This window comes from Scomber scombrus, chromosome 15, assembly GCF_963691925.1.
Source record: "Scomber scombrus chromosome 15, fScoSco1.1, whole genome shotgun sequence".
Taxonomy (NCBI): Eukaryota; Metazoa; Chordata; class Actinopteri; order Scombriformes; family Scombridae; genus Scomber; species Scomber scombrus.
In genome coordinates, this window is record NC_084984.1 from 24,699,131 (window position 1) to 24,727,129 (window position 27,999).

The 27,999-nt window shown below is 39.4% G+C and overlaps 1 protein-coding gene across 2 annotated transcripts in view; it reads left to right on the forward strand.

Moving 5' to 3' along the window:
• The window catches only part of vldlr (very low density lipoprotein receptor), a 68,467-nt gene that overhangs the window by 8,224 nt on the left and 32,244 nt on the right, over positions 1 to 27,999 (forward strand). For both annotated transcript variants that reach the window (XM_062435243.1, XM_062435244.1), the window contains exons 2-5: positions 6,352 to 6,471; positions 10,093 to 10,215; positions 22,407 to 22,529; positions 26,013 to 26,221. In XM_062435243.1, the coding sequence (XP_062291227.1) occupies positions 6,352 to 6,471; positions 10,093 to 10,215; positions 22,407 to 22,529; positions 26,013 to 26,221 (575 nt within the window). The remainder of the gene's footprint in view (positions 1 to 6,351; positions 6,472 to 10,092; positions 10,216 to 22,406; positions 22,530 to 26,012; positions 26,222 to 27,999) is intronic.

The window sequence follows — 27,999 nt, forward strand, 5'->3', positions numbered from 1 at the left end:
CCCCGAACAAGAGAAACAGCTGATCCATGTAGTTAAAATGAGGAGTTTATCTCTATCTCCTCATGTCACTCCAAAAACATAAATAAGATGAAAGCTGGCTCAGCTCGATCGGCAGGGAGTGTTAAGTTTCTGGTTAAGCTGCTGTTGGCTTTTTTGTCATTTCCAGTAAAGAAACATCTAAACATAGGATAGTAAGTTCTCTCCCATCTTTTACTTGAGTGGTGATGTCTCCAGTCCACAGCTGATACGTGTGTGGTGTGTTTACATGATGAAACAGATGTGCATATTTAACATTTTAACGCAATTTAGTGTGGACAGAGCGTCTGATGTTATGTAATGCAACATGATAGCTGGACACTTACGTTGTTAGGACATGGTGTAAAAGTCAGTTTAACAAGGCTGCAACTATTAATGTCATTGATTACTCTGACTGTTCATTGATAGATCATTTCAGCTGGATTTATACTTGATGCTTGAGTTAGCAGCAGTCCTTTCATCAATCCCTCCAGGGTATGTTTGATTTATAGTTCAGCGTTGGATTTCACCCACTGACAGCCCACTAGACAGGTGTATTGTAGCCCCGTAGCCCTGACATATACATTTTTGGTGAAGCACGCAGCTAAAGTTGAGATGGTGATCGGTTGTTTACCTTTTTTTTTTTTTTTAGATTTGTAGATTAACTACCAGATCATCTTCAGGACTTGTGATTTTTAGACTTTACTCCCTTTCAGCTCCTGGTCTGCAGATGAATAGCTTATTTAGCCCCCTGTCCACTGTGACACCAGATAAGAGATACCTTAAAGCAGAAGGCAACAATTGTCAAGATTAGGCTGATGGCTTTTTTTTTTCTTGCATCTGATTAATTTATTTCAGTATCATTGTGTATGAAGGATAAAGGGTTTTCATGGGTTGAATCATCGCATACAAAGGATTTTTTTCTGTTGGGCTGCTTCCCAAAGTGTCTGGCAGCGTGGCAAACTTTTGATGTCTGGAAATTACAAGAACATACCAAACAATGTCTAAATTGGCCCAGCATGTCTTGAAATCCTAGATCAACGAAGTTGGACAAAGCCCAACTCACATTAACGGTGGGATACTCTAATGAAAACGCTCACACAACCGCACTTCAATTCAATTAATGTAACATTTTAGTCTGGCAATGATTTTTTTTTTTTTGTTGAAACATTTCAGCAAAGTGCCGGAGCGTCCCCAAGCTCAACCCACCGCATGCTTAGCAGCTATCCTCCATCCACAAAGCACTTTATCTGATGAATGTGTTTCACTGAAGACATCTTCTGCCATTCAGAGGCTTCTAAAGACAATATTTAGTCATTTCTTGACTCATTTTTTGTTTCCTCTTTTCTCGGTCGTGGTCAGACTTTTTTCCCCTCAGCTCAGCATCTTGATGTCAGTCAACTTGAGGAAAAACAAAAAGAGGGGGTATGGTCAGCTGAGTCAGTATACTGTGGGATTATATTGTAAACAGAGTAAGCTCATCAAGAGAAGAAAGCTTCATGACTCTGGTCTCTAAAATGGGTTTAACATTAGCCGTTTTTTCAGATTTATGCCACGTTTATGTAACCTTGATTCCAGTTAAGGGAGCTGTGTCGAAAGTTTATTGATATGCCTGATTTGAAAGTGTTAAGTGTCAATTAGTGTGTGTGTGTAAGATTTCGAGGAAACGCAACCGATTTCCAGAACATTACTCACAAAATTGAAAAAAGGAAACTTTTCCTGCCATCTTTGACTCCATTTAAACTACTACTACTTTGCTCCAACATTACAGTCTTGCATAATGACAAAAGTGTTTTCTATTTTAATTGTTACAAATATTTTCAAACTTTTTCAGAATGTGTTAGAAAATTAGCACAGAAAGGGTTTTTAGTGTTTCTACAGATAGTTTTAGGGAGTGGTGCATTTAAACATGGTTTAACAGTGTTTGTCTTTCCATTCGTCAGTGTCTGCATTGCACATTGACTCAACTGTTGTTGAGCTGAGTGCAAACAGTCACTCAAGACTGAGCAACCCAGTTATCTTTATGTAGCACTTTTTCCCTTAAGAGGAGGGTTAAAATAATGTGAGGGTAACAGAACTAGTTTTGCAATTAATACATTTATCTATCAAGTTATGTTGCCTTTTTTTCTCATTCAAATAAAACAATTAAACTTAATCAACATAAACTTGAACTTTTCCTCAAGGATAACTAACATAACTGATGACTTTGACTTATTGACTAAACAGTTTTTCAATTAATAGAAGAAAATGTCAAAGCTTGATGAGTAATTAAAACCTCTGTTAGTTACAGGTGGAGTTGATGAAGCTGAATGTCAGAATTAATCCAAATAGGATTACTGTCTTGACTACTTTGACTATTTATGAATTTATCATTTCACACAGTTGCAATAAAAATTCTGGATTAAATTTATACAAGTTAGGGATTGTAGTAAATATCTTTCCATTCACACTAGAATGTTAATAAAATATTCATGTGCCCTAGTCTTTGACTTTTCCTAAAATAATGTTGTGTGGCACCATCTATTGTTAAAAGTAGTCAAGATGAATCCTGATTTAAAAACACAGGCATTTCTACCTGGAACCACCATGGGCTAAAATTTACCCGTACATGCATTTATTTCCATATGGCTTATGTTTAAACATTTAACGTTGCTAGGCAACTGCATTCATTGGAGTGAGTGATCTGACATCTGTCAAGTCATGATTAAATAATAATAAAGAACTGAGGACAATGACCTGCAAAAGTCCTTCACATAGTGTCTGGAGTGCAGGAGAACTGTCAGATTCAAGTCAGTCATGCAAAGTGATCAGTGTTCTTAAAGATACTTAAATTACTTTTTTTTTTTTCAATTATACAACAAGATGATTTAAGAGACTCATTTCATGACTTCAGACATTCCTTCATGAAGACTCTGCCTTAATACAGTGACAGAGTACATTTATTTAGTTTTAGAAATGCTGTAGTCAGGTGGTTTTAGGTATATAGTGACTCCTGGCAGTCCCAGCCTTTAAAAAAAACTGCCCCTATAAATCATAAGACAGTCTCAATTGTGTGTGGAAAAGATAGTTATTCTTACTAAGACCAAACTCTTGCAGCGCCATGAGAGAGTCAGCCATTGTTTGTGTGCATCTGCAGCTAACAGTAGGCTGGAATCACTACATGAGCAGTATGAACAGTCTCACTGATGAAGGTACTCCAGAGCTGTGGATGCACTTGAACAAATGTGTGTTTGTGTGTCTCTCTCCTCATTCTGTGGCTGTGTGTCAGTAGTTTAGTTCTAGGCTGGGTTGATTCATGTTTGTCCTAATTTTAGAATGCAGGCAGGTAAGCTGTGATCAATCAAGCTCTGATTGTGGTGATTGAAATGCTAATGTGAATGAAAGGTCAGCATACTCTGTATTGTGTAGCATGACGGTGGTGTAATAAATTGAGCTGGTGTAGTCTGCAGATTCACCGCCTCCTCTAAAGGTAGTGAGCTGGGGACCTTTTTCATATGAGAGTTTTTCTGTACTCCTATTCAGCATCTCTTCAAATAGTTTGGCAGCTTTTGGCAGTTTGAGGTGTTGATGGATTAAAAAACAACCTCTCCTTGTGCTTGGAGTAAAAAATCTATTGAAATCCTCTTATTTGAGAAGCTGGAAGCGGTTTTTAGCTTGATTAATGATTGGAACAGATTGCTAAAGTGGTTGAATTATTTAGACTAGCAAATACAATCCATTTAGCTGTATGTAGAATGACCTATCAGCCTGTCATGTTCCTTACTGACCATAACTACACAGTAAGTTTGTAGGAGCATAAACGGTTAAATTCATATGTTGCTGCTTCAGTTAAAGGCGGTGTGAGGGTGTGTTTGTCCCTAAAGGAGCTGCTGACCTACTTAAAACACTTAACTTTATAATTCACTGACTCAATCTGGTTTTTAGAGGCTTTTTTCCCCATCCAAGAATAGAAAATCTGCATTGTTTTGTTTTTTGTTTCAATTGGCACAAATATTTACGACTAAATGTTAGTTAATAAGTCAAATCAAATGTAAAATGTATCAAATACAGAAACGGTCAAAAGTTTGGACACATTTTCTCCATTCAAGTGAAAAGGTGTGTCCAGACTTTGACAGGCACTGTATTCTTCTTTTTCTTTTTTCTTTTTGGCACATCCCTCAGTTTGAACAGGGACATTTAAAAGTAGTTGACCTCTCAGCGTCAGAGCGATTGAGCTGGAACTGCGACCCCTCCGGGCTTCCATCATCACTGTTTGTTCCATTTAACCACCTGGACAGACACACAGTCCAGACTGAAGCGAGCATCAAGGTCAGACGGTTATTTTAAGACTACCTCCAGTATGACAGACTGCATACTGCACAGCACAGTAGTCCTAGAAAGTCTGGAGAGCCTGGTTTTCTCTTGCGATGAAGACAAATCTACTGTTTTAGTCTGTCATTCATTGCTTGATTTTTTTTTTTTTAGTTTTAGGGAAATTTCCAACTAGGTGTCTTTCTGTGTTGCTGTCTCTTCAGGTTTTTGTCCATGTGATGTTCTTCAGATGACAGCTGAACAGATGTTACTCTGTAGACATTTCCAGGGCAGAGAGGTTTAGCTCTTCACTGAAATATTGATGCGCCTTCATCTGCAGTCACAAATGCAAACACAGATGTTCAGCCATCAGCTGTTTATGTGTGTGTGTGTTCAGTGATGGTGATCAAAGACATCATAATTTGGGAAAGGTAATTCTCTATTCATAGAGCTCTTTATACAGTAGTTGTTGATAGCAGAAGAGCTGAAGGCTAAATTGTACTAATTGGAAAACAGTCACAGACAGTGACTGTAAAGGCAGGGTTTATTGAATCAGACCTGCTGTTAACATGATGTACACTGTTATGATTTGTTGCAGTAAGTGTCAGTAAAGCCCTGTGAAAGAAGGCAGATGTGAGTAGTTCTAACTTTCAGATGACACCACCTTTCAACCAATGGAAAGGTCAAATCCTCATGGCTTAATTATCCAGTGTGGAGGCATAAGCTGAGCTCAGGTCACATTTTTAACAATGTGTGTGCTGACATTGAGTATGTCCCTCACTTGGCAAAAAACCCAATCAAAAACAGCCTTGAGCACGGACCAACTATTTATTCACTCTATTAGGATGTGTAATATTGGGATATGTGGCCTATGTGTGATCATTGTCTCACCAGAAAGTTTCACATTAATACACTCATCCTAAATGTGGACAATGTGCAGGTGTCTCATTTATGCAATTAACTGAATTTCAGCAACAATACAAAAATCAACTTTCAGCAAAACATGTTAATATTCCTCAAAATATCTGAACACAGGCAGCTTGTCGTAAAGATGTTGGCACTCAGTGAACAGGTCTTTTGGCAGCAGACAGTTTGACAGGTTGCAGAGCACTAAAAGCGCAGGTGATAAATATTACAGCCTCGTTCCATTTAGATTTACCAGTTTCCAGTCGGCTCTCAGTAACGTGCATGATGGATAAATGACACATCTGAACTGAGTTATACTCTGTACTACAGACATGTTTTAGTCAATATTTTAATGTTTGATACCGAACTCTAGACTACTGATAGTCTGCCTTTACCCCCCAAATTTTGCAGTTATTATGTAATGGCTATAACATTAATACGATTCTCACTAAAAGCTGATATTCAATTAATAGCCTATTACTTTTGGTATGGTATAAAATGTGTCATTTTTGATGAAAACCTGTGCAGGAAGATTGAGTTTCTTTTCAAAGTATAAAGTTAATTGGGGAACAAAAACAAAACACAAAAACCTTGATGACATAGAAGCATTTAAAAATGGTGAATGTGAACAGGATTTCTATTAAAGAGTCTTGACTGTTTTGATTTAATTAGTGCTGTTGAAATGTAAGGAAGAGTTTATATTGACAGCAATTAACAATGAGACTTGAATTAGAACTGAAGGCTTGACACTGATGTACAGTAACACCTGCTTAAAGTCACTCTGCAGTAAAGGTAAATGAAGGCCAAGGGTACTGTTGGAGAATTTAGCTGTTATACTTCAGGTAGTGTTGTTGTTTAAAATGTGAAAGAAGTTGGTGAAGAGGCGAGGAGATACTTAACATAGCGTGTAAATCCAACATGTGTAGCTGGCACATCTCCACTGCAGCTGCTCTGAGTCTGCTACTTCAAACAATTAGTTTCTGAATTTACCTCACTGCAGGGGACCTCGCTAGGACAACAAAAAAAGCTAATTACATCAAACAAAACAATAGATGATGATTATGAAAACGTTTGGGAGTACAGTCACTCGGATGTTGCCTCATTCCCGCTCTGTGTGTGTGTGTGTTTCTTCCTCTGCAGGAACTAAGACAGAATGTGAGGCCAGCCAGTTTCAGTGTGGGAACGGTCGCTGCATCCCGTCCGTCTGGCAGTGCGACGGAGACGAGGACTGCACAGATGGCAGCGACGAGAACTCCTGTGGTAAGAAAATAAACACGCCCCCACACACACACACACCACCAATGATACAGTATACTGCCAACAGCATGAGAGCCAGTATGGAAGAGCACTTGACACACATAAACAACTAATAGTGCTCAATTAAAGAGAGTTGTCAGTTAAGTGAATAATCGGAAGAGGATTGTTTCCAAATGTAGCTCGCTGGAACACACTAATTATTGTCTACGCTTTACACACACACTCTGTGCTGTATAACGTGGAGGTCTGTGTTCTGGCAGGTGACCAGACCTGTCAGTCACTTAAAGACTCTCCACAATCATCATCACACTTGCATATGTGTCATTTAGTCATTTCCAGAGCTCCTGTAGGCAGTATGTTGGCCGCCCATGCATTTACACTGTTAATGTGGTCTTTTTAAAGTGTGGGTGGGCCAATGGATGGAAGTCCATCTTGATTATAGTGTAATAGTGTGTGTTCTGCCTTGTAAATGAAGTTGTAAATGAGGTTGACTATATCTTAAAAGGTATGCTCACAGAATGATTAACTTTTTCATATTAGACTACTGCTACAATGTTTTTGCTGTTAGCGGCTTGGACACTAAATTTGGTTGCTGCCAAACATTACTAGAGTGCCACAGAATAGGATAATTAACTTTTAAAGCTCCTTTTCCTTACTACCAACATCTTGGATGTACTGAAACACAACAGTGTGCTAGATCCTGACTGATGTTTTTTTTTTTTTGTGTGTTTTTGTTTTTTAAACAGACAGTTTTGACAAGGATCCCTTATATTTAGTTATTTAGTAGTTCTGACCAAGTTCTGATCCAAGGATTAAAAACATAGTGTGTAGGATTTAGTGGTATCTAGCCAAACAGACTTGGCAGAAATGGAATATAATATTCATAAGTTTGTTTTAATTAGTGTATAATCTCCTGAAGATAAGAATTGTCACGTTTTCATAACCTTTTGAATGAGCACTTTATATCTACATAGGCAGCAGGTCCTCTTCCATGATGCACTGCCATGTTTCTACAGTAGCCCAGAATGGACAAACCAAACTGTGGATCGAGAGAGGGGACCTTTTGTGTTTTTTGCATGTTCTTGTACATGCTTGGAAGAAGGAGGGTGGGGTGATCACCCTAGCTGCCAATAAATTCTATAGACTGGTCTGTTAATGATGTAGTAAAGTGATACAGTGGCTGAGAGTAAACACCGATACAGGAACAAGACAAATGAGAGGTAGTGGACATGTAGAGTCTGAATCATTTACTCGTCTGCAAACGTTTTATTTCGTTCTAGTGCTGTTTGCTTAATCATCTCTTTTATTATCAGTTGTAGCCAACTGTTTTGACACCAGATCAGACATTATCTCAGAGGCTGCAGTCAGACAGGTAAAACAATACCATGGGTTGTGTTGCAGCCACACATTACTGCATTTAAAGGCTTATCACATGTTGAGACACCACACAGCAGTTTGTAATACTCACACAAGATTTTACAGTTCTGGAGAGTTGTATCTTTTGTCTAATACAGTGTTCATGTAAGACAGTAATCCACTAGGTGTATGCACTCACATGTATCTGATTGACAAACACAGTTTGCTGGACGACATTGCAGAGCCACAAATGTTGAGCCAGGTTCAACTGTTCTGCTGGATGACCCTGCATCAACACACCTGCCCCGGTTCTAATGAGTGAGAGGACTGTTGTTTTTCATGTAGAGCTAATGTTAGTCTGAGCGCCACATTCGTCATTTTAAAGAGGTGTGTCAGCTTTAAACTTTGAGAAAATGCATAAATTGTACGGTGAAAGTCAGACATGTGTCTCCATTGCACCAACAGTAACTGTCCTGACACAGTGAAACATTAACGATGATGTCAGCTGGGCAGAATGTGATTGGTTAATATCAGCTCACTGATGTATTGGTTGGGTTCTACACTGTACAGCTTTCTTCATTTGGTTTCAGTATGAAGTGCTCACAGAGTGTAGCATAGACGACATGCTGTATGTTCTCACTCATGTTCAGTCACATGACGCATGTCACATTAGCATGGCCCCACAAGGAGCCTTCCCAGCATCCCTTGGGACAGTATGACCTGGTGATGGGATGGAAGCAGATAGCGCAGAGCTAAATATGGATACAGTAGATAGAGGGGTGTGTGTATGTGTGTCCAATAAATTGCAGATCTCTCTCCATTTTCTTTTGTCCCTCATCTATCTGGGTCATGTGAGACTGGGAGGGAGAGAGAGAGGGAAGAACAAGTGAAGGAGAGAATAAAGTGAGGGACAGGGAGGAAAGGAGCAGATGATTGTACTGCAGGGTGGAAAAAAAACGATAATTAGAAGACCTCCTTCAGATAGGAATTATCAGGAAGTTAGTTAGTGAAGCTAAGCTAATGGCTCACATAGTAAATTTAACATAATTACATTACTGGTGTTCAAAAATGGCAAAATAAAGGATGTTGAGTCTTAAGAGCGAGCATAGAGGACTAAAATATAACTCAACCTCCTCTTCATGTTTGACTCTCATCCACTCTCACAGCAGCAGACATTATGTTACATTTTGGTCTCAGTCTGTTCTTCAGTCAGTGTGAGATCAGAGCTTACTGTCAGCAGACAGAACCGAGGAGCCCCGGACCTGTTAAAAACCCTAAAAAATGAATTAATAAAAGAAGAAGGTTTCTAATGAGTCCCACTGTGACTCCCTGCTGTCGTGTCTCAAAATTGAGAGCCGGTTGTTTCTGGGCTTCATATTTGTATTCTGGTCAGAGACGCCGAGGAAAAGCCTGAAGGAGACTCTTGAGGTCTGAGTGGAAATGGAAGGTGCAGAGAACAGAGGGTTCAAACATCGTGAGACACCGCAACTTCTCTCTTTGTGACAGAGTGTTTGAGCTGCTGTTACACTGACTCAAATATTTTTTTATCACAGAAAACTCACCACTCTGTAACATTGTCTACTTTCTAAAATATCACTTTATTTTTTGTTGCGAACAGTGTAGAGGATGTTTCTCTTGATAAATAATCTAGTAGTGTGTAGTGTGGCAGCGCTCCAACAGCTCACAATAGAACTGTCAACGGTTACTACATGAACAGGATAGAAAAGAGGACAAATTAGACTTTTACTTTGCCATAGTCTGTGCTTTCAAATGTTGATGTTGCTTTAGGGGATTGTCTGCATCAAACATTGTCATATGTGACTTCATTTAGTTCATCAATGAATCCAACAGCACTTTTGAAGGTCAGATCTCAGTATATTTGTGTGTATTAATTATACCATGAATTAAATGTTTACAAATGTGAGCTCCATGTATCCACAGAGAGACGTTGATGTCAAAATCAACTTTGACAGTTAAAATAAACCGTAAATGAATCAGGTTTAAACGAGGGGAAGACCTTAACACCAAACAACTGCATTATTTATCTGATTATATTCATGTAGAAACAAGGACAAACGATATTCTAATACAGGTCAGAAAATTGTCAGTTTGAAATTAGGCTCAAATGGGACAATAAGCAGGAACAAGTATCTTCTCATTTTGTTGAAATTTTTCCAGAGTGAAGTTTTGACTGCACGTTCGATGCAAATGAAGCTCAATCAAGAGGCAACCAATTGTAAATGTGTCACTTTCTTCTCTCCCCTCCAGTTCCAAAGACTTGCGCGGAGGTGGACTTTGTGTGTCGTAACGGCCAGTGTGTCCCCAAGCGGTGGCACTGCGACGGGGAGCCAGACTGTGAGGACGGGTCGGACGAGAGCGTAGAAATCTGCCGTGAGTACATGGTTTCTCTCTCTAATGAAGCTTCTAATATTGGATGATGGAACCTTCTCAACCACACCTCAGACTTTAGATATATTTTTATTGCCTAGTTATTTTTGTAGAACCATACTGTTATTGTATGGTTATAGCATTTATAAGAGCTCCTTATCAGTGAGTGTGATATTTGGAAGTTTGACTTTAGAAAACTTTCACTCGTCATGAATCCATTTCCTCTGTTGCAGAAAAACACACGACACAAGGCTTCAGAACCTCCTGCAGGTTAAACTGGACTAATAAACACTTTATAGGACTGACTAACACACTCACTATAAACAGACTTGAAGAGACTCGCTAGCATAGCAACATTAATGCTACAAACAACCTGTAATGCAACACTCTGTAGTGTGTATGCAAATTAACACATAGACCGACATGTGTAACCAGTTGGTTAACATCACTCACCAGGATATTACTGTATAGTGTTAGCCAACTGTGTTTAACTTGGTTTGAGATCTGATGCAACTTTAACACACACACACACACACACACACACACACACACACACACACACACACACACACACACCTGCAGACAGACACTTCTCAGTCTGTCAGCTGTGACATGACTTGCAGCATCATCCTAGTCTATCCTTGAATTTTCTCACCATTGTGTTTGACGCATTAAAAAAGTGTTAATTCCTTTTCGTGACTGCTCCTATGATCTCAGACTCAGACGCTAATAGTTTCATGGGCGTTGACAGTGTTTGTAATCCAGTTTTGTAGATGCTCCACACAGTCGGAGCTCAAGTGAGTGCGAGCCACAGATCTAACCTCATTGTAGTTCTCAGTAAATGTGTTGCATGCTGCATGATTGGTCATTAATTATGCTGGATCTGCCAGTTGAAAAAAACACTGCAGTGCAGAGATCAGCTACTCCTTCTGTTGTGTATAAATAACTTTGACAAAATAGTTTCATTGGGAGGTTTGCAGAGCAACAAAGCGCCTAAGTGCAGATTAACAACAATACAGAACATGATCAACAGTAAGATATGAAGCCGGGGATGTTTCACACGCGTCCTCTCAGGAGGTCAGACAGTTTTAGAAACCTTAATTACTGCAGACTCTGAGCCTGCTCTGCTGAAAGGTTCAGGCTAATACAATAAACAGTGAGAACAAACTAACATGAAAACAGTTTACCACGTTCATGTCCTTGTGTCCCTGATTTGTTTTTAAAATAGTGAATGAAATGAAGGATAATTGATTTGAGTCTGTTTGTATTGGCAGCCAACAATTAGAAGGTCCTTGTTACTGCTGTGGGGTAACAACGGATACAAGGGGGTTCCACATAAAAATCACCACACTTTTACTATTAGTGGGCATTATGTATAGACTGCTTGGAAGCTCTTAAGGTTGAGATTTACTCTTCTGGATGAACTAAGCTGAAAGGAGCAACCTTCAGTTCACTGTTAACCATTTATGAATATTTGTACAAGCTTCAAGTTAAGCAGTAAAACAGTGGAAAAGAAAAAGTGAGTGCAATAATGAATAAAATCTGACATGCAGCAAAGAAACTACAAGCTACTGCTGGCTGTTTTTAATAGTAATTATCTCCAGTTTCACTGCATAATTTCTCCACGAGGGTGAGTTTCAGGGGGCCGACTCATTCATGCTCAATAATGGTGTTACTGATATTATACTGTATACTGCAAACACAGGAAGTGTATGAAGCTAGCTTCTCTGTACTCAGCTTCAGGGCCTGGAGACTGCAGGTGATTCCTACACATACTGTATATGGCTTACTGCTGGTAGTTTGATCAGTTTCATTGTGCTTTATGTGTGGCTGACTTTGTCACTTGCACAGTCATTTTCATCACTAATGCAGTCTCAGTTGTATATCTGGCACTTAACACCTGGTATTGAAACAAAGCCAAACACTTAGCATGTGTAGAAGCTTTAGCCCCCATGTTAAACTATGAAAACTAAAACACTTTACTATAACATTGAGTTGTATTCATCAGACGTCTTTGGCCATCTTTCCTCATATACAGTTAATTGAATTGTCATGTGACTGATGAATCACTGTACATATAAACCCAACCTCATTATCAACCCATTCTTAAAAATGACCATGTATAAAATATTATCACTCTTAGCTGAAGAGAAATATCAATGACCGTACATGTACAGAATATATAATATATTTTAGAAGTATTTATTCATGCTTTAAATGCAGAGGTAGCTTCATGTATTTTTGTTGTCATATGTTGGAACTTGTGTGACGTGATCACGGCTCATAATTGCAGCCTTTACCAGCAGTCACTACGTTTATTGTTTTATGATTCCTAGATCGTATAACACAATAAAATAAAATAAAAATGAGCAAGTGTAATGATAGCAGCTGTTAATTATATTGACATTAGAGTTAAAGATCAACAGACACAAACTATAGTTGAACTATAGTAAACTTTAGTTGTCTTTACAGCTTGGAATCTTTTTTTAAAGTGGTCAAATTGATGCTGGGGTTTTTTAAATAAATGAATCAGTTATTTTAATGCTGTACTCTACTTCTACTCAAGCACTATGTGTTGAACATGTTAAATATCACGCCATGTCATTTCATATAATACTGATTTATACAAATGAATTGAGAAACAATGTAGCAAAATAACATAGTACAGTAAATCAGTGTATATGCTGTATTTCCATGTTATGCTACTTTATACTTTTACTGTGACACTGTACTTTTAACCCCACTGCAGAAATGGTAATAAATAGTTACTAGTTGCTCTGTAGATTAAAGTTTGAAATGCAGAAACACATGATCACTTTTTTAAAATATAATGAATTGCTACAGATAAAATGACCCTATTTTAAACACGTTTTCATATATATTTTCATCCATGAAACCTTTTGCAGGAATTAGGGACTGTATATCTGAAGTTCTGAGTTGGATCTTTGACCGTCAGAGTGCGTGATAGACACTTCTCGTTGTTTCTAACACTTTCTCCCACTGTTGCGAAAAAATTCAGCGAAGCACTTAAAAAGCTGGGGGGGTTGGGGGTCGTCCCCTGTGAGCGGAACACTGTCAAGAAAATGAGAAGTTTTAAATAGAACTGAGGAGAGCTGTCAAGCTTTTAAATGGTATAACTGTAATGTGAGGTCTCGCCGAAGTGCTCCTTCAATCACAGAGATGAGTCATGATAGAAGGTGTATGAACTAAAGTCTGTCCTTAATGAGAATGTCTCGCCCCCGCCGTCATAGAGACAAACGGACTGTAGCGTCTCCTCAGGTATGTAGGTAAACAACAGAGGTAAAATGAAGACACTTAACACTTGTTGGTTTGATGTTCGCGCTGCTTCCTGAAGTCTTCCTGCATGCTTGGAGCACTCGGGTTGAATCGGTTCGCTTACAATTGTTTTGTAAGCCAGCTTTAGAAAGATGGTGTTTCATCCACTGCACTGTAAGTAAATCTTTAACCTCAGGCTCTTCCCTCAACTTCAAAATGGCAAGATAACAATGTGGAGGACAAAGAGACGTTTATCAAATCCCATTTAACTCTGTCTTTTTTTTTCCTCTCAGGTGCTTAAGCTTTACAGCAACTTAAAACAAAACACATGCTGACTTTTGTGCAAAATGATCAAAGAAAATAATTTTTACATAGCTGTGCACTAGAGATGATCAATAATATCAACATTTTATCTGTATATTATAATATGTAATATTAGCGTCTGCCCAAAATGAACTTCCTGTTGATTCAACAGGCCGATTTGTTGCCTTCTCCTGCGCCGCCCGACTGTGCTTCGCTCCGTGGACTGTTTCATCCTTATGGTCCCAGTACTTTCTCTGCAGACTCTACTTCACTCAGCTGCCCGACACACCCGCTGCTTCTTCCCAATTTCATCTGACTAACAAACCGGGGCTCAGTGCTCAGGTTGAATCCACACGGAGAAGTTAGGTCAGGTTAAATTGGAAGGAAGCAGCGGGTCTGTGGGGCAGCTGAGTGAAGTAGAGCCAGCGGAGGAAGCGGCGGTGCCTCGGCTGACAGGATGTACCACTCCTTTTGAAAAAACTACTTCTTTTTTGGCTTATAAGGGCAGTTGGCAACCACTGTATTAGGTGTATTATCGCCACTTTCTGCTCTGGAGATGAAATCCTACTCATTAATCCTGTCTAATAAACTCCAAGAAAACTACTTCTTGCCCCACTTGGCAGGTTCATTTAAGTTTTAATGCTGAGCCCTGAACTGCAGTCTTCCTATGTACCTGTGTACGTATGCCAGAATGAGTTGGAAAAATATCAGCATATCGGAAATTGGCAAAAAATCCAATATCATGCATCCCTACTGTATGCAGAAAGGTGCATAGGAGAAGCACACTGAATCAACTGAACTGCTTTCACCCAATAAAATATGAAGGATGTTGCATGGCAGTGTCCAAAAAAACAAAGATTAACAACTTCATTGGCAAATATTTAGAACCACTACGTTTTAAAGGGGTTGTATCCTACGCCACGGTCTAACCATAGAAGGGGTTGTTGTCCCATGAAGACAAATATGTAATTTTGAGTATAAACTATCAGAAGTAGTTTCTAGTTACATACTTGGCAAGACCACAAGACTGTTAGCAATCCTAAATGTTTTTGTACATAAGCTCATGACATCAAAACTCTGACATACTGACAGTAAGTACAGGGTTTGCCTCTTTTTTAAATGAAGCAACAGAAGGTTGCACAATAGATCTGTTTAGTGTAACATGTAATTTTAGGTCTTTATTTGAACCTTGTGGAAAAGCGTTATCATTTTCCTTTTTAATGTCACTTGTCAAACTGTCAGCTGAGGGCTTGGTAAAAATATCTTGTCATTTTGTACATAAACTGGGCTCATTGTTATTACTGTAGAAGCACTAGGATGCTGTGTACTGGTTATACCCCTCAAAGAAATGATATTGAGTGATAGGTTGGAATTTTTTCAGTAAGATATTTTACTGAAAAACCAAAACACAACTTTTACAAAACCATATCTACAATAAACGACTCCTACAGTGGAGAACACATACCCATTATGTTAAAATGATAAACATTATATCCCTGACTCATAATTCTCATCTATTACTAGGAGGGTTGGACTGGGAATACAATTTGGCCCGGGCAGTGTAATGTGGACTGGCCCCATTTTTAACCAACATACACACTTATGAGTTGTATAAATAAATATCAGGCCATTTATAATATATAGCCTAAGTAAGTTGGCACCCTAGCAGCAGATGTAGCTACATAGTTTCATAAAATGTTATGAATAAATAACCAAAAAGTAGCCCAGAGGAGAAATCAGCACCCTGAGAGCCACACTTAGGATTTTATTTGTATGGCAAATTGATATGTTCAACCCAGCTCTCAGCACACTTATGCTACAATCTGTAACTTCACAAATATAACAAATGTAGCATGATCATGTCATGAATGTAGTCCATGACAAAATGCGCTGCTCTCATGAAACAAAATTGCCAAAAACTAAATTTTCCCCCTGGAAGCTTTCCTACGATGATCTGTAAATGTGAGAGCTATTTATACTCAATCATCCGACATGGTGTTCTCTGCTGATCTGACGCAATCCACACATCAGGCTTTCACAGTCAGGATTTCATGCCACCGACACTATTTAAACATTCATTCAGTGATACAGTCGGGCTGAGACGAGCAGCATGCCTGCATCCTATTGGAGCAGACCCAGACTGACTAATCAGCTGAGGCGTAATAACATTCTTGCCTTGGCATCACTTGAAACCAGTGTAGCACAGCAGTGAATAGAGTAAAATGGCATGTCCTACCTTTGGCGGTGAGAAGACCTCATCAGTGCGTTCTACTGCAATCCTGTTGATTACTCCATCAGTGTCCAAAGCCAGAAGAATGTCATCTTCTGTAGCCATAAGCAGGAACATTTGAAGATTTAGAGCTCCGTAGTCCATTCTTTGATGAATTTTTAAGTTGAGACTTTTTAACACGATCACTGCATGAGGTCGTCCTCAGCAGCAGCCTCCTTCTTGCAACTGTATTCAGCCTGCTCATCTGTCCAGACTCTTTCCTCCTCTTCATAAGTTATCGCTGCGGCAGGGCATGCTAGCCCTAACAGGGTTTTCCATGGCATTGATATTTTGAATAAATGTGTTAACTTGAAGAAGTTTGCAACAGCAGCCACATTTGTATTTCTCTGACCTTTTCCACTCCACTTCTTCACTTTCTGGGACCTTAATCCATTTGTTTAGGTTAGTGTTATTTATCAAAGTTCACTCTTTCTGTTTTCACTTGATGATTTCCCAGTGGATCCCTGACAAGGATGCATCCATTTGAAGTAGTGGCAGGACCATGGATGTATAAAGAGAACTAGGTACAGTGTTAGAGGCAGGTCCCTGTTTATTCCTATGAAAGCTGCTCAGTGGCACATGAAGCTTAAAAATGTTCTTCTGGGTTCTCTTACTCTTCTGCTTTGCTTCCGTTACATTGGACCCATGGAGCAAGAGTCTTCGGCTGGCCAAGCTGGCTACTTCTGGTTTAGCCCTTTTTAGATATGGGGATAAAATGCTGTAATAGTGCAGGTCTTCTGGACCTTTGAAATGTGATTTGAACTGAGCGGATCAAATTCTGATAGCAAAACTCATTTCCTGAGGTTTGTGACACTCAGAAAAATGTATCCTCTGATTTACAGAAGTCTCTGCTAAGTACATTTTACGAATAACTGTAAAATATATCAATATATGTGCCTGTGATTCAGATGACACTGACTGATGTACTGTTAACAAGCAGGAACTCTACTCACTCACACTTTAATACACTTGAAGAACTTGACTCACTCAATGTTACATTAACACAGTAAATAATTGCGCCCACTTAACCACAACAGTGTAAAATGCTGTCAACATATCTTCATTTTCCCATTAAGATTTTATTATAGATTTTCCATCACTGACAAACACAAGAAGAGACAGAATGACAATACAAGGACATTGCTATTTCAAAAACAATATGGTATTTCTTTAAACCAATACTGAGGGATTGATGGGTGTGAAGGGCAGTGGAGGATATGATGTAAGCCAGTCTTTGGGGGAGCTGTCAACATACCAGATGATAAAGAAGGAGAAATGATCACAAGAGCGATGCGGTGGTGAATCATCAGTGAGAGCTTTACTCAAATGAAGAAAATGGGTGGAGGCAGAAGCAATTGATCTCAGGCCAGCAAATATAGACCACTGATAATGCAATCTCAGATTACACGAAACGCACAGAATACAGAAAGAATGCAACCGATTCTGAAGCCAGACACTGAATAGAAAGTAGGGATATTTACATTGCAGTAGAGGATTTCTGCTGTGTGTGACCGGCTGAATGTACAGACCTGAGAACAATATAAAAATAAATGATTTACTTGTGGCAGAAAAGCAAACACTACACATTTTTTACAGTGAGGGCAAATCCCTTCAACACTCTCCTGGATTGGGGATCCATGGCCCTCTCTGCCAAAACAAGCTGAGTCTTTTAAACACCAGACTTATTCAAAACCAATTGACTGTGAAGTGTTGCCAAAGACCTCCCTAGTTCCTGCACTGTTAGAAAGACCCATTAAAGTCAGTAACATGGGGGGAAAAAGCAGTCATTGTGTAGGCCCAGACAACGAGGTGGTAAATATAGGAGTAGAATAGAAATTCTTTTCTAGTGCTACATTAATAACCCCGTCGTTAGCTGGAGCTTTGCCTTGTTCAGTAAAAAACCGGCTCACTCTTCTGTTCCTTCATTTCAATATATATTTTATTCCTCACCTTTTCATCCCTTTATGTTTGAGTTGAATACTCTCTTCCACCATCTGTCACACTAAAGTCCACCGCCATCTGTCCATCTTTTGCATGGATTCAATTACTCTTGGCTGTCTATTCACAAAGTTTATATTACATTTACAGTAATGTAACAAGTGTCGTAAGTTCGTAACTCAATCTGGTTCATTCTTCTCTTCTCCAAACACACAGTGCTCAGCCCTGCCCACAGTGGAGGAGAGGAGAGAAACTCACCACCACCATAAATGTTTGTTTATGTGAACTTGTTAAATTTTAGCTCCGTGCGACCATACATGAAAGCAACATGCAGTAGACCCTCATACTGAGTTTCTCTCCATCCCCTCTGTTTCACTGCAGGGGGGGCCGGGCTCACTGTGTGCGCCCCAGTGCAGCAGAGAGACAGTGAGCCACAAGAAGTACTTGATGAGAACTACAGTTGTTGCATGACTGCCAGTGCCCACCCCACCCCACCTCTGGGCTCCTCTGTATCATCGTCCATTGCGATGTTTCACTGTTGACATTGTCATATACCAATTAAGTACGTTGCTTTACTTGAGTAGTTATCATTTTGATAACAGACGATAGTTAAGTTCACATGTCTTTAAAAAAGCCAGGATTAACTAGTCACTTTTTGTACACTTTTGAAGATATCTTACTTTGCTGTGCCCCAGTGATTGTATCAAAGTAGACATTAATCAAATAATAGATCATAATAAAACCTTTTCAGCTTTTCATTAAGTTCTGGCCTCTCCATTTCCCTTTGTTTTATTTCTGGTGAAATGTATCCTCCATAACTTTCTAACCCACACTTGTGAAAGTTTAATGTTGATGAAGCTGCACTTTGAGAACTTTGACTGAGCCTCTGAAGGTCTAGCTGTACCGCTTAATGTTTCCCTCTTTAGATCTGCCAACTTCCTGACATCAGGCTGTGCTCGTCTACATTAAACGGTATAACTTGTGTCGGTCAACTGAAGGTCTCGAACAACATTCCAGTTTGTAGTCCACTGTGTGTGTGTGTTTTTAAGAGGTTGTGTTAAGTTCCAGTCATAGCTGCAGTGGTGTACGTGCAGGTCAAGCCAGCAACTTTAGCTGTTATATCACTGTACTGTTTGACCAGCTGTTACACATGACTTGGCAGCAGGGAATGGAATCTAAAGTGTGTGTGTGTTCTTGTCCTGACAGTTTCTGTGTGAAGGACTGTTTACGTCACTTTGCTTGCATCAGTGTTAAATGAAGCGAGCTGCAGTTTCTCTTCCTTTAGTCATTAATAAACAGGGACGTCAAGATTCCTCCATTAATAAAATTCCAGTCTGGCTTTTGTTTAACTGTCGCTGTCAGCTCAAGTCTTCGTTGTCAGTGTCAACTTTTATTGGCTGGTTTGTTTTTAAATGGATTAGTGTGTATGTAATCCAATTAAATCTTAAAATGTAAATCCCTATTCATATTATAGCTGAAAGACAAACAAGACTCTTGAGCTGTACATATAATTTTATAAATACTTGTTAGTGTTAATGATCAGGTGTGATGACCAGGTAGAAACATACTACCTGCAGGCTACACTGCTCAATGCTGTCATTAAATCTATACAGAGACTAAAACAGTGTTTTTCTGACAAACCTGGTGGTTGAATCTGAATGCTGTTTTTTGTTTTTGTTTTTCCCGCACTTTCACTCAGTTGAAAGTTGAATTAGAACTGTTGCCATAGTGGTAATCACAGTGCACCACATGCATCAGAGCAGGACTATTTATTTTGAGTTTTGGACCTGTTGAGCCCTTTTTCTTTTCGGTTCTTTATCACACAGGCTCCAAGTATGGCCTCAGCTCTGTTTTCTTGAAGGTTTACAGGTGGTGACTCTGAAGTGTTGATCTAAGTGTCAGACTAAGTAGTGGAAATATTTACATGTGATGGATTTTTCACCATTAATACATCCACTAGAGGATATTTGTGTTCAGTGTGTATTTCAACCAGAACAATACTTACCTGAAACGAATTTGGTTTGTTGTTGGGTTGAATTTGATGTAGCAGCTCTGTACAGATTACAGCTGTGGGATTCTGCTGTTATCCATACACGCTGTGCCATGGTTTTGTTGCCATAACAACTTACACCGCTTGGCTTTATAAGTTATTCAGTCTCCCAGATGAATTTTTTTCCACCCAATTGTAATGCCGTCTCCATCCCTGCCTTTGGGACTTCTGTGAAGAAAATCATGATTAATAGTGATTTGTATCGTTACTTGATGTTTTGAGTGTTTACTTTGATATAGTGTTTATATAGTTTACTTTGAACAGTGCATCACATGTATTCCTACATATGGAAGAAATGGGATTTTAAGTTGGGTTTCTTGTAACTTTAAGTGAAAAAAGCTAAAACATGTTTTTATTTCTCAAACTGATGCATTCAAGAAAGTATTGGTACTGAAACTCAACTTTCATATTATTGATAGCAAGTCCTGTAACTTTTTAAATGATACTAATCATTGAATTGGCTTGACCCGAATTAATTGAAGAGCATGTATGCAGACAAAATCACTACACGATCAGTTAACTAGACTAGTTAAGAGACCAGGTAGCGGCCATGTGTTTGTTATACTTTGAATTGAGGTGCTGACACAGACTGGATTCAGAAATACGGCAGCATATTGTCACTTGGCTTATCACCACTATCCTTTATAACATCTATAGGAGCCACTTTTCAATTCCCCTTCATTTAGTGCTCCACTGAGCAGCCCTTATCAAAGTATACACTCAAATAGCTTGTTATCTCTGACGACAGCAGCAGATCACAGGGATAAGAAATGTCATCTAAGAAAAGCAGTGTTACTGTTGTGTGAATGACATGCAGAGTCACATTTATTCACCTCCAGTTTAACCTGATGCAAACGTGTTTTTTTCAGATAACCTGTAGCTCAATAACACCAGTACTACTCCAAAAACTGTTCACCATTTCAAGCTCAAAAGCAGTCAGCTGTGCCTTGTCCTTGTTTCGTCCTCTCGTTATTTTTGGTCCTGTTGTTAAAAGGGACACTCAGAAGGCAACAAGTCGTGCCACTGCAGCAGTGTGATGACTTGACACGCTATAACGCTCTTTAACTTTATACTTTTTGTACATTTCCGTGTAAGTATCACACATTCTAACCATTTTATTTTTTTTTAGGCATAGGGTTTTTGACATTTGCAGGCTTCAGAGCTTCATCTAAGCAGTAAATCAGACGTATTCATGTGGGAGTTAAAGGCTAGATTGTTAGATGTGGCTGCAAGCATCTTTATAAAATTGAGTTTGAAGTTTTTTTTCCCAAATAAAATCCTGTCACAGTCTGAATATCAAGTAAACTGTGACAGTGATAGCACATACCTCAGGGCTGTATTCACAATGATAAATTCTATAGAGTTTTCTTTTTAGTCATGCAAGCCGAGAATTAATGAGACACATTCAACTTTTTCTAAAGGAGCAATCTGGACCAAAAAGTATTATGAAATTGGTAGCTTTTATTTTTTACTAATTTTATGGTTCCAACATAATTTCCTCTTCTCTAATATGTCATTAAATATGAAAAACAAACCCCTGTGTCTCTTCGATTTATTTCCTTTTGCCCAAAGCAAGCTAGTTTTCCTCTCAAAATCCAAAGCTCTACAAATAGATTTGACATTGGTACAAATCAAAGAAGAAGTAAACACAAATAAATCATTGAAACAGAACTATGTGTACCACTGTGTGGTCCATTAAAACAAAGTCCCTTCTTCTAAATACACCATTATGTTTTGTCTTTTCTCTTACTGCTTTTTAAATGTAAAATGATGTACATTTGGTTCCATGGTTCACACACATTTCTTTAGTTTACATGTCACATCTGTGGTTTACAATACAGCAAACTCAATCAGTAAGTGCACTTTAAATCAGCAGGTGTGGAATAAACATACTTCATCTGATGATGATGAAGATGATAACATTTAGAAGACCTTACATACAAGATAGTGCTTTACAGAGAAAAATTAAATATGGTACAATAAAACAGCAAACCAACACATTTGAAACCCATTTGTAAAAAACAAAACAAAATGTAATAAAAAAAATAAAATGACACCAATTGAAAGCCTGATTTAAATATGTTATCAGCTGTCATTGAAAAATGTTCAGAGCTCACATCTCTTATAGCTTTAGGATTATTTTAGTGAATAATTAAAGAAAGCTGCTCTAATGATCAGTATATATGGTAAAAGTAATACTTCTGTATGAAAATGTGCTTCACTTTTCACAGGCTACTTTAAATACTGAATGAGGGGATAGTACAGTAAAGATCATATTATTTGGAGTTTATTTTCGCTCATATCATCCATTAAAATATAACAACATTGACCGTGTGTTTTGTGTTTCCGCTCGTGCAGACATGAGGACGTGTCGTGTGAACGAGTTCAGCTGCGGCTCCGGCTCCACCCAGTGCATCCCCGTCTTCTGGAAGTGTGACGGAGAGAAGGACTGCGACAACGGAGAGGACGAGGTCAACTGTGGTAGGTGTACAAAAACGCTCTAACAATGGAGAGAGATATGTCTGTATGTGAACTTGTCTTGTACGATAGGAAGTGAGTAATTACAGCTGAATCAATGAATGTGAACCACCTGTTGAATGTCTCTCCTACTGAGGTGTCCATGTGTCTTTAAGAACATCTGAAGGCCTTTCCCCCAAACGGATCAAATTGATTATCGTACAGCTGCCATCAAATGAGAGAATGGAAAATCTCATGCTCACCACTCAAGATGATGGTGTACAGTAAGAGTTGAGACACTTAGTTTCTATCCATAAAACTTGGATTGAAGGGAAATGCAGTGTGATTGACAACATGACCAACCAGTGGAGTTTGTGCCTGGTCTCATTATGTACATCCTGCAATTTCTCTTTCATTTGTCAGTGATTGATGAGCACCGGAAGGTAAAACACCTATGATGATAACCAATCATGTGATCATAAGATATTCTCAGATTTTGAGTTGACAATCATTCTGTGGGGTCAAATTGGTCTATCGGACTCAACTCCTATGGTCTCATCCAATCCTTACTGTGCCAATAGCTAGACCTCAACTTTGCTGACACGGGTCGTTTGTGTCTCATGCTCAAATATGATCCTCCTGGGTTTTTATTTTTTCATACAAGACACACTTGTTTTCTCTAAACCCCCCCAACACAGGCTCCTGTTTGTCCTGTGTTCTGTCTCACTCTTGTAATAGACTCTGCACCTGGTGCTTATCTCATCCCTGGCCTTGGCGCTAGTCCCTCAAGCTCTCTGCTACACAGATATCATCCCCTCCCTGGCCTGTACTGGCCCTCTGTCTTCTCCTCCACAGTGATCCTGGCTCATACTGGTCTTCTTTTACACACAAACCTTCTGCAACACCACTGTTGTCAAACCTTTGCCTTGTTTTTTTCCTTTTAAAACAAAGTCCCTTCTTCTAAATACACCATTGTCTTTTCTCTTACTGCATTTTAGAATAATGTAAAATGATGTACATTTGGTTCCATGTTTCACACACATTTCTTTTGTTTACATTTCACATCTGTTTGCAATACAGCAAACTCAATCAGTAAGTGCACTTTAAATCAGCAGGTGTGGAATAAACATACTTCATCCTTAACTTTGTTCCTAAGAAGAAGATGACGATGATGAAGATGATAAACTTTAGAGGACCTTTCATACAAGAGTGCTTTACAGAGAAAAATTAAATATGTTACAATAAAACGGCAAAGAAACAAATAAGAAATCAATGAAATTTGATCATTTGTAACAAAACAAACAAACATTTAGTAAAAATAAGATGACACTAATTATTAAAAGCCTGATTTTAAATAAATGTTATCAGCTATCATTGAAAAATATTCAGAGCTCACATCTTACATCAGTATAAGTAATAGTATGAAAATGTGCTTCACTTTTCACAGACTGCTTTAAATACTGAATGAGAGGATAGTACAGTAAAGATCATATTATTTGAGTTTATTTTCGCAGATATGATCCATTAAAATATAACAACATTGGCCCTGATAACGATGCAGAGATCTCTGCAAAAATCTGCCCTCCACATGCAGCACAAAGTGTGTCCTCTTGCTCAAATTTAAGACTTTGACATGAAAATCACTGGATGAGTTTCAGATGAAGTCACTCTGGACTGTCACCAAGCTTCCTTACAGCTGCAGCTGTGCCTGATTCACATTAAGCACAAGACGGTTAGAAGTGCAATGATACAATTTTTTCATTAGTGTTCCAGGTCCCCGATACTTATAAAGTGTAACAGTTGACGCCTCGTATTTATCCGAGCACTGACACTGTTTTTAATGAATGCTGGCATCAATTACTTTTCCGATCCTCCAGTTGTTTATCCTGGACGTTGTGCAGGATAAACACACTCCTCCAGCCTTTGGTGCAAAGCATGAAGCGTCGCTGCCCCGACCAACTAAAATAATTGGATGTGATTGCAACACAGCAAGGCAGCCTGTAACATGCTACTGAAAGTTAATGAGGGAAAATTCAGGATTCAAGTAGGCTACGCGCTGCATTTTAACCGACTTTAATTGACAGACTATCACTTAATGATGGGCATGAATAATGATTAGCACTGGATCCCCACACTTGACATTTGTGCTGACAGTAGAGGATGTTAATCACTTGAATGAACATGTCAGTTGTTTCATCTATAACATGCCAATATCAGCATTGATACCAGAGCTACACACATAGTATTGACCCACCAAAATGTGTGTGTGTAAAGCAGAAGATAACTCAAGATCTCTATTTATATATTGAATATAACAGATTAAAGATGCTTATCGGTGAAATCAGCTGCTGAGAAGGTGGAGATATGTTAAGTGTCTTGTTCCCGCACATTAAATCTGAGCCCGTCTTGTCCTTGAACTCTGCACCAGCACATTTTACTGCAGTAGAGTGTGTGTGTGAGAGATGCATGTTTTACGCCAGTGAGCTTAACAGCTCGCATACCTCGAAGCGCGAGCTGCCACAAGCCCACGTAAATCAAACTCATGACAGCCTCTCTGCCAGATGGTCATGGTCCGGGTAAGTCTGGTATGACAATCGCTGGTACAGCGTGATAACGTTCACGCTGCCAAGAGCGTCCGGACAGAAGCAGTAATGTGCCGCTTCCCACAAGAATAGTCAGGTCGACCACTGATGTTAATCTGGCTCACGGTCGTCATTCCCGTTCATCCGAAACGTGTTATCAGGACTCTGTGCAGTCTCCCACACCCACATTCAACTGCTGTATTCTTTGCATTACTGTGGTCATCTGAGGCTTCATGCTGCTGTGAGGCCAGGAGACACGTCGTGCTGACGTTGCTTCCCAGCCCCTTTGGATCTCCCTAGCCAGTGTTGCAACACAGACAAATGATCACCAGCTTCACCACTCAGCTGTTGTGTGAATGTGCGCCGCTTACCGCCCGCACGCCTGAGCTGTCCACGTTTCAGCTTCACTATGACATCACTTTGACTTTACCAGGCTGAAATGTAACTGAGCTGACCTACTGTAAAGACGACATCCACTAACATCATTTAGCTCTTCTTATTCTACTCCAAATGTTTCAGTGATGTTTTCATGCCTGTATACTTGATTGTCTTGCTCCTGTTGCTGAGCTTATGTCTTTCTTTTTTTTCCTAGAAAAAGCTCCATGGAGAATGTCAGTTTTATAGTGGTAGTTTGTCTGGTTTCAACTCTAAAATAAACAGCAAAATCATCCAAAAGTTCAATAAGCTGCAAGCAGTTGTAAATGTAACTTGAATCTCTCCATCACAGTAGCACTAACTCCTACTTCTCTTAAACTACAGCTTAACAATAACCTAACAGTGTGTGAATTAAGGATAATGTATGAACTGTAGCCTACAGCATATAGGATTCATGTGTTACAGGTTTTGTTTCTTGAAATGTATCAAGTTGGAAATGGCTGTTTTTTATGGCCTTAACTGTTATCCCTCTCTCATTCTCTGCCTCCAGGTAACATCACCTGCGCCCCCAACGAGTTCACGTGTGCCAGCGGCCGCTGCGTCTCCCGCAACTTCGTATGTAACGGCGAGGATGACTGCGGCGATGGCTCGGATGAAGTGGAGTGCACCCCGTCCTCCTGCGGGCCCAGCGAGTTCCAGTGTGGCAACTCGTCGTGCATCCCGGCCAGCTGGGTGTGTGACGATGACGTCGACTGCCAGGTAAGAGAGAGAGAGAAACACACACGCTCTTAAAAAAAAAAAAAAAATTGAGGGAGGAAATAATTAATGTGAAGATTACATTTTTAGGCCATCAGAGGACATTGACAGAAGCAGGAATTTGCCACGCCATCTCTGCTCGGGCTGGATCCGCTCTTTATGAATCATAGCCATGTCCACTTGTTTTAGTCATGCAGCGATTCCCAGCAGCAGATTTGGGCTGCAAGTCTGATCAGAGGGTTGACAGTAAGTGCTGATTACACAAGTGGCAACCTTTTTAGAAATTGCCCACAGGTCACTAATTACTGGATCCAATCCTGCCGGTTTTCAGTTGTAACCAGTGTAATTTGGTCTTTATAAACATCGGTCATACAAAGACAAAACCCATTTCAGTACAGAAGAAAGACAGCTCCATTTAGAAATAACTGAATTCTGACTGAGGGAATGTAAGCAATGATGATCTGCTGCTGGATTTCATGTGTATATGGGTGTATGTGTCTATAAAAAAAGAAAATATTGTAACACAGTTTGGATCAATACAGATTTTTTTTTTTTTTTAATAGCAAGCTGTATTTGATTTTTTCTCAATTATTAAAACCATTAGTTAGTCTGGCACTAAAGTTCCTCTCCTGAATTTGAGCCTGGGCTGTTTGGTGTGGCAGAAAGTTAGGTGTATCTTTACCTCATCACTTGTCATGTTCATGGAGAAAGGAAAGCTGAACTGGCAGGCAGGTGACAAATTACAGGAAAAACCAATATAAAGTGTCTAAGTAAGGTGTTGGGCCATAACTGGCTGCCAGAGCAGTGTCTGATCACTTGTAGAATCTGGTGGGATGAACACCATCAGGTGTTGGGTGATATGACCAAAATCTCATGTCCTGATAATGATACCTACTGATATAGCACATTTTAATACAATGAATAGATACTTGGTCCTTTTGTAATCTCTCTAAGGGGACAAGTGGACTCAAACCATGCCAGCAAAATGTCCCCCACAGCATAACAGAGCCACTGGATCCCTTCACTGTAGTGGTCAAACATTCAGACCGGTACTGCGCTCTTAGTGAATGCCACACATTCACTTCTAGTGGAGGATGACTCATCTGACCATCACTTTCCTCCACATCTCTGTAGACATGTGTGTGGTCTTTATACCAATTAACTCTCAAATGAGCATTCATCTTTGTAATGAGGCGTTTATGTGCTGCACCCTGCTATAATATCCCTCTCGATATAATTGTTGCTGACAGTCTGGACTGATCTCGTCAAGCATTGACATTCTCAGTCATCTGAGGAAGCGCTGCTCCTCTGTCTTTCATTATTTACTCATGTGTGTCACATAGATGTTAATGAGGTGTCACTTCAGTGACTGTTCCCACTGAAACAGCAGCCATCGGTGCCCCAACAGTGAACCCTCACATCTTTTCCTCCTGCAAATTTGATTCAAAACAAGAATCAACTGGGCCCGCTCAGCACTTTTATACACGCCACAGATCATGATTGGATGTTAATTGTTTAATTGTACCATGGAGAGCTCCCGTGTGGAAGCATCTGCATTCATTATGTTTCTCACTCATTTATTCAGGGTTTTGTTTTGTTACCTGACTGTTTATTACTGGTGTGGCACTACTCTGAAGGTACATTCCTCACACTATCTGCCCTCTCCTGACCTTCACATCTTTTATACTACACATGTAAACATCTGATAATAATCTGCACTGTAAGTAATTGTGCACATTTCTCAAAGTATACAGGCAACGCTGGCAAACACACACCATCTC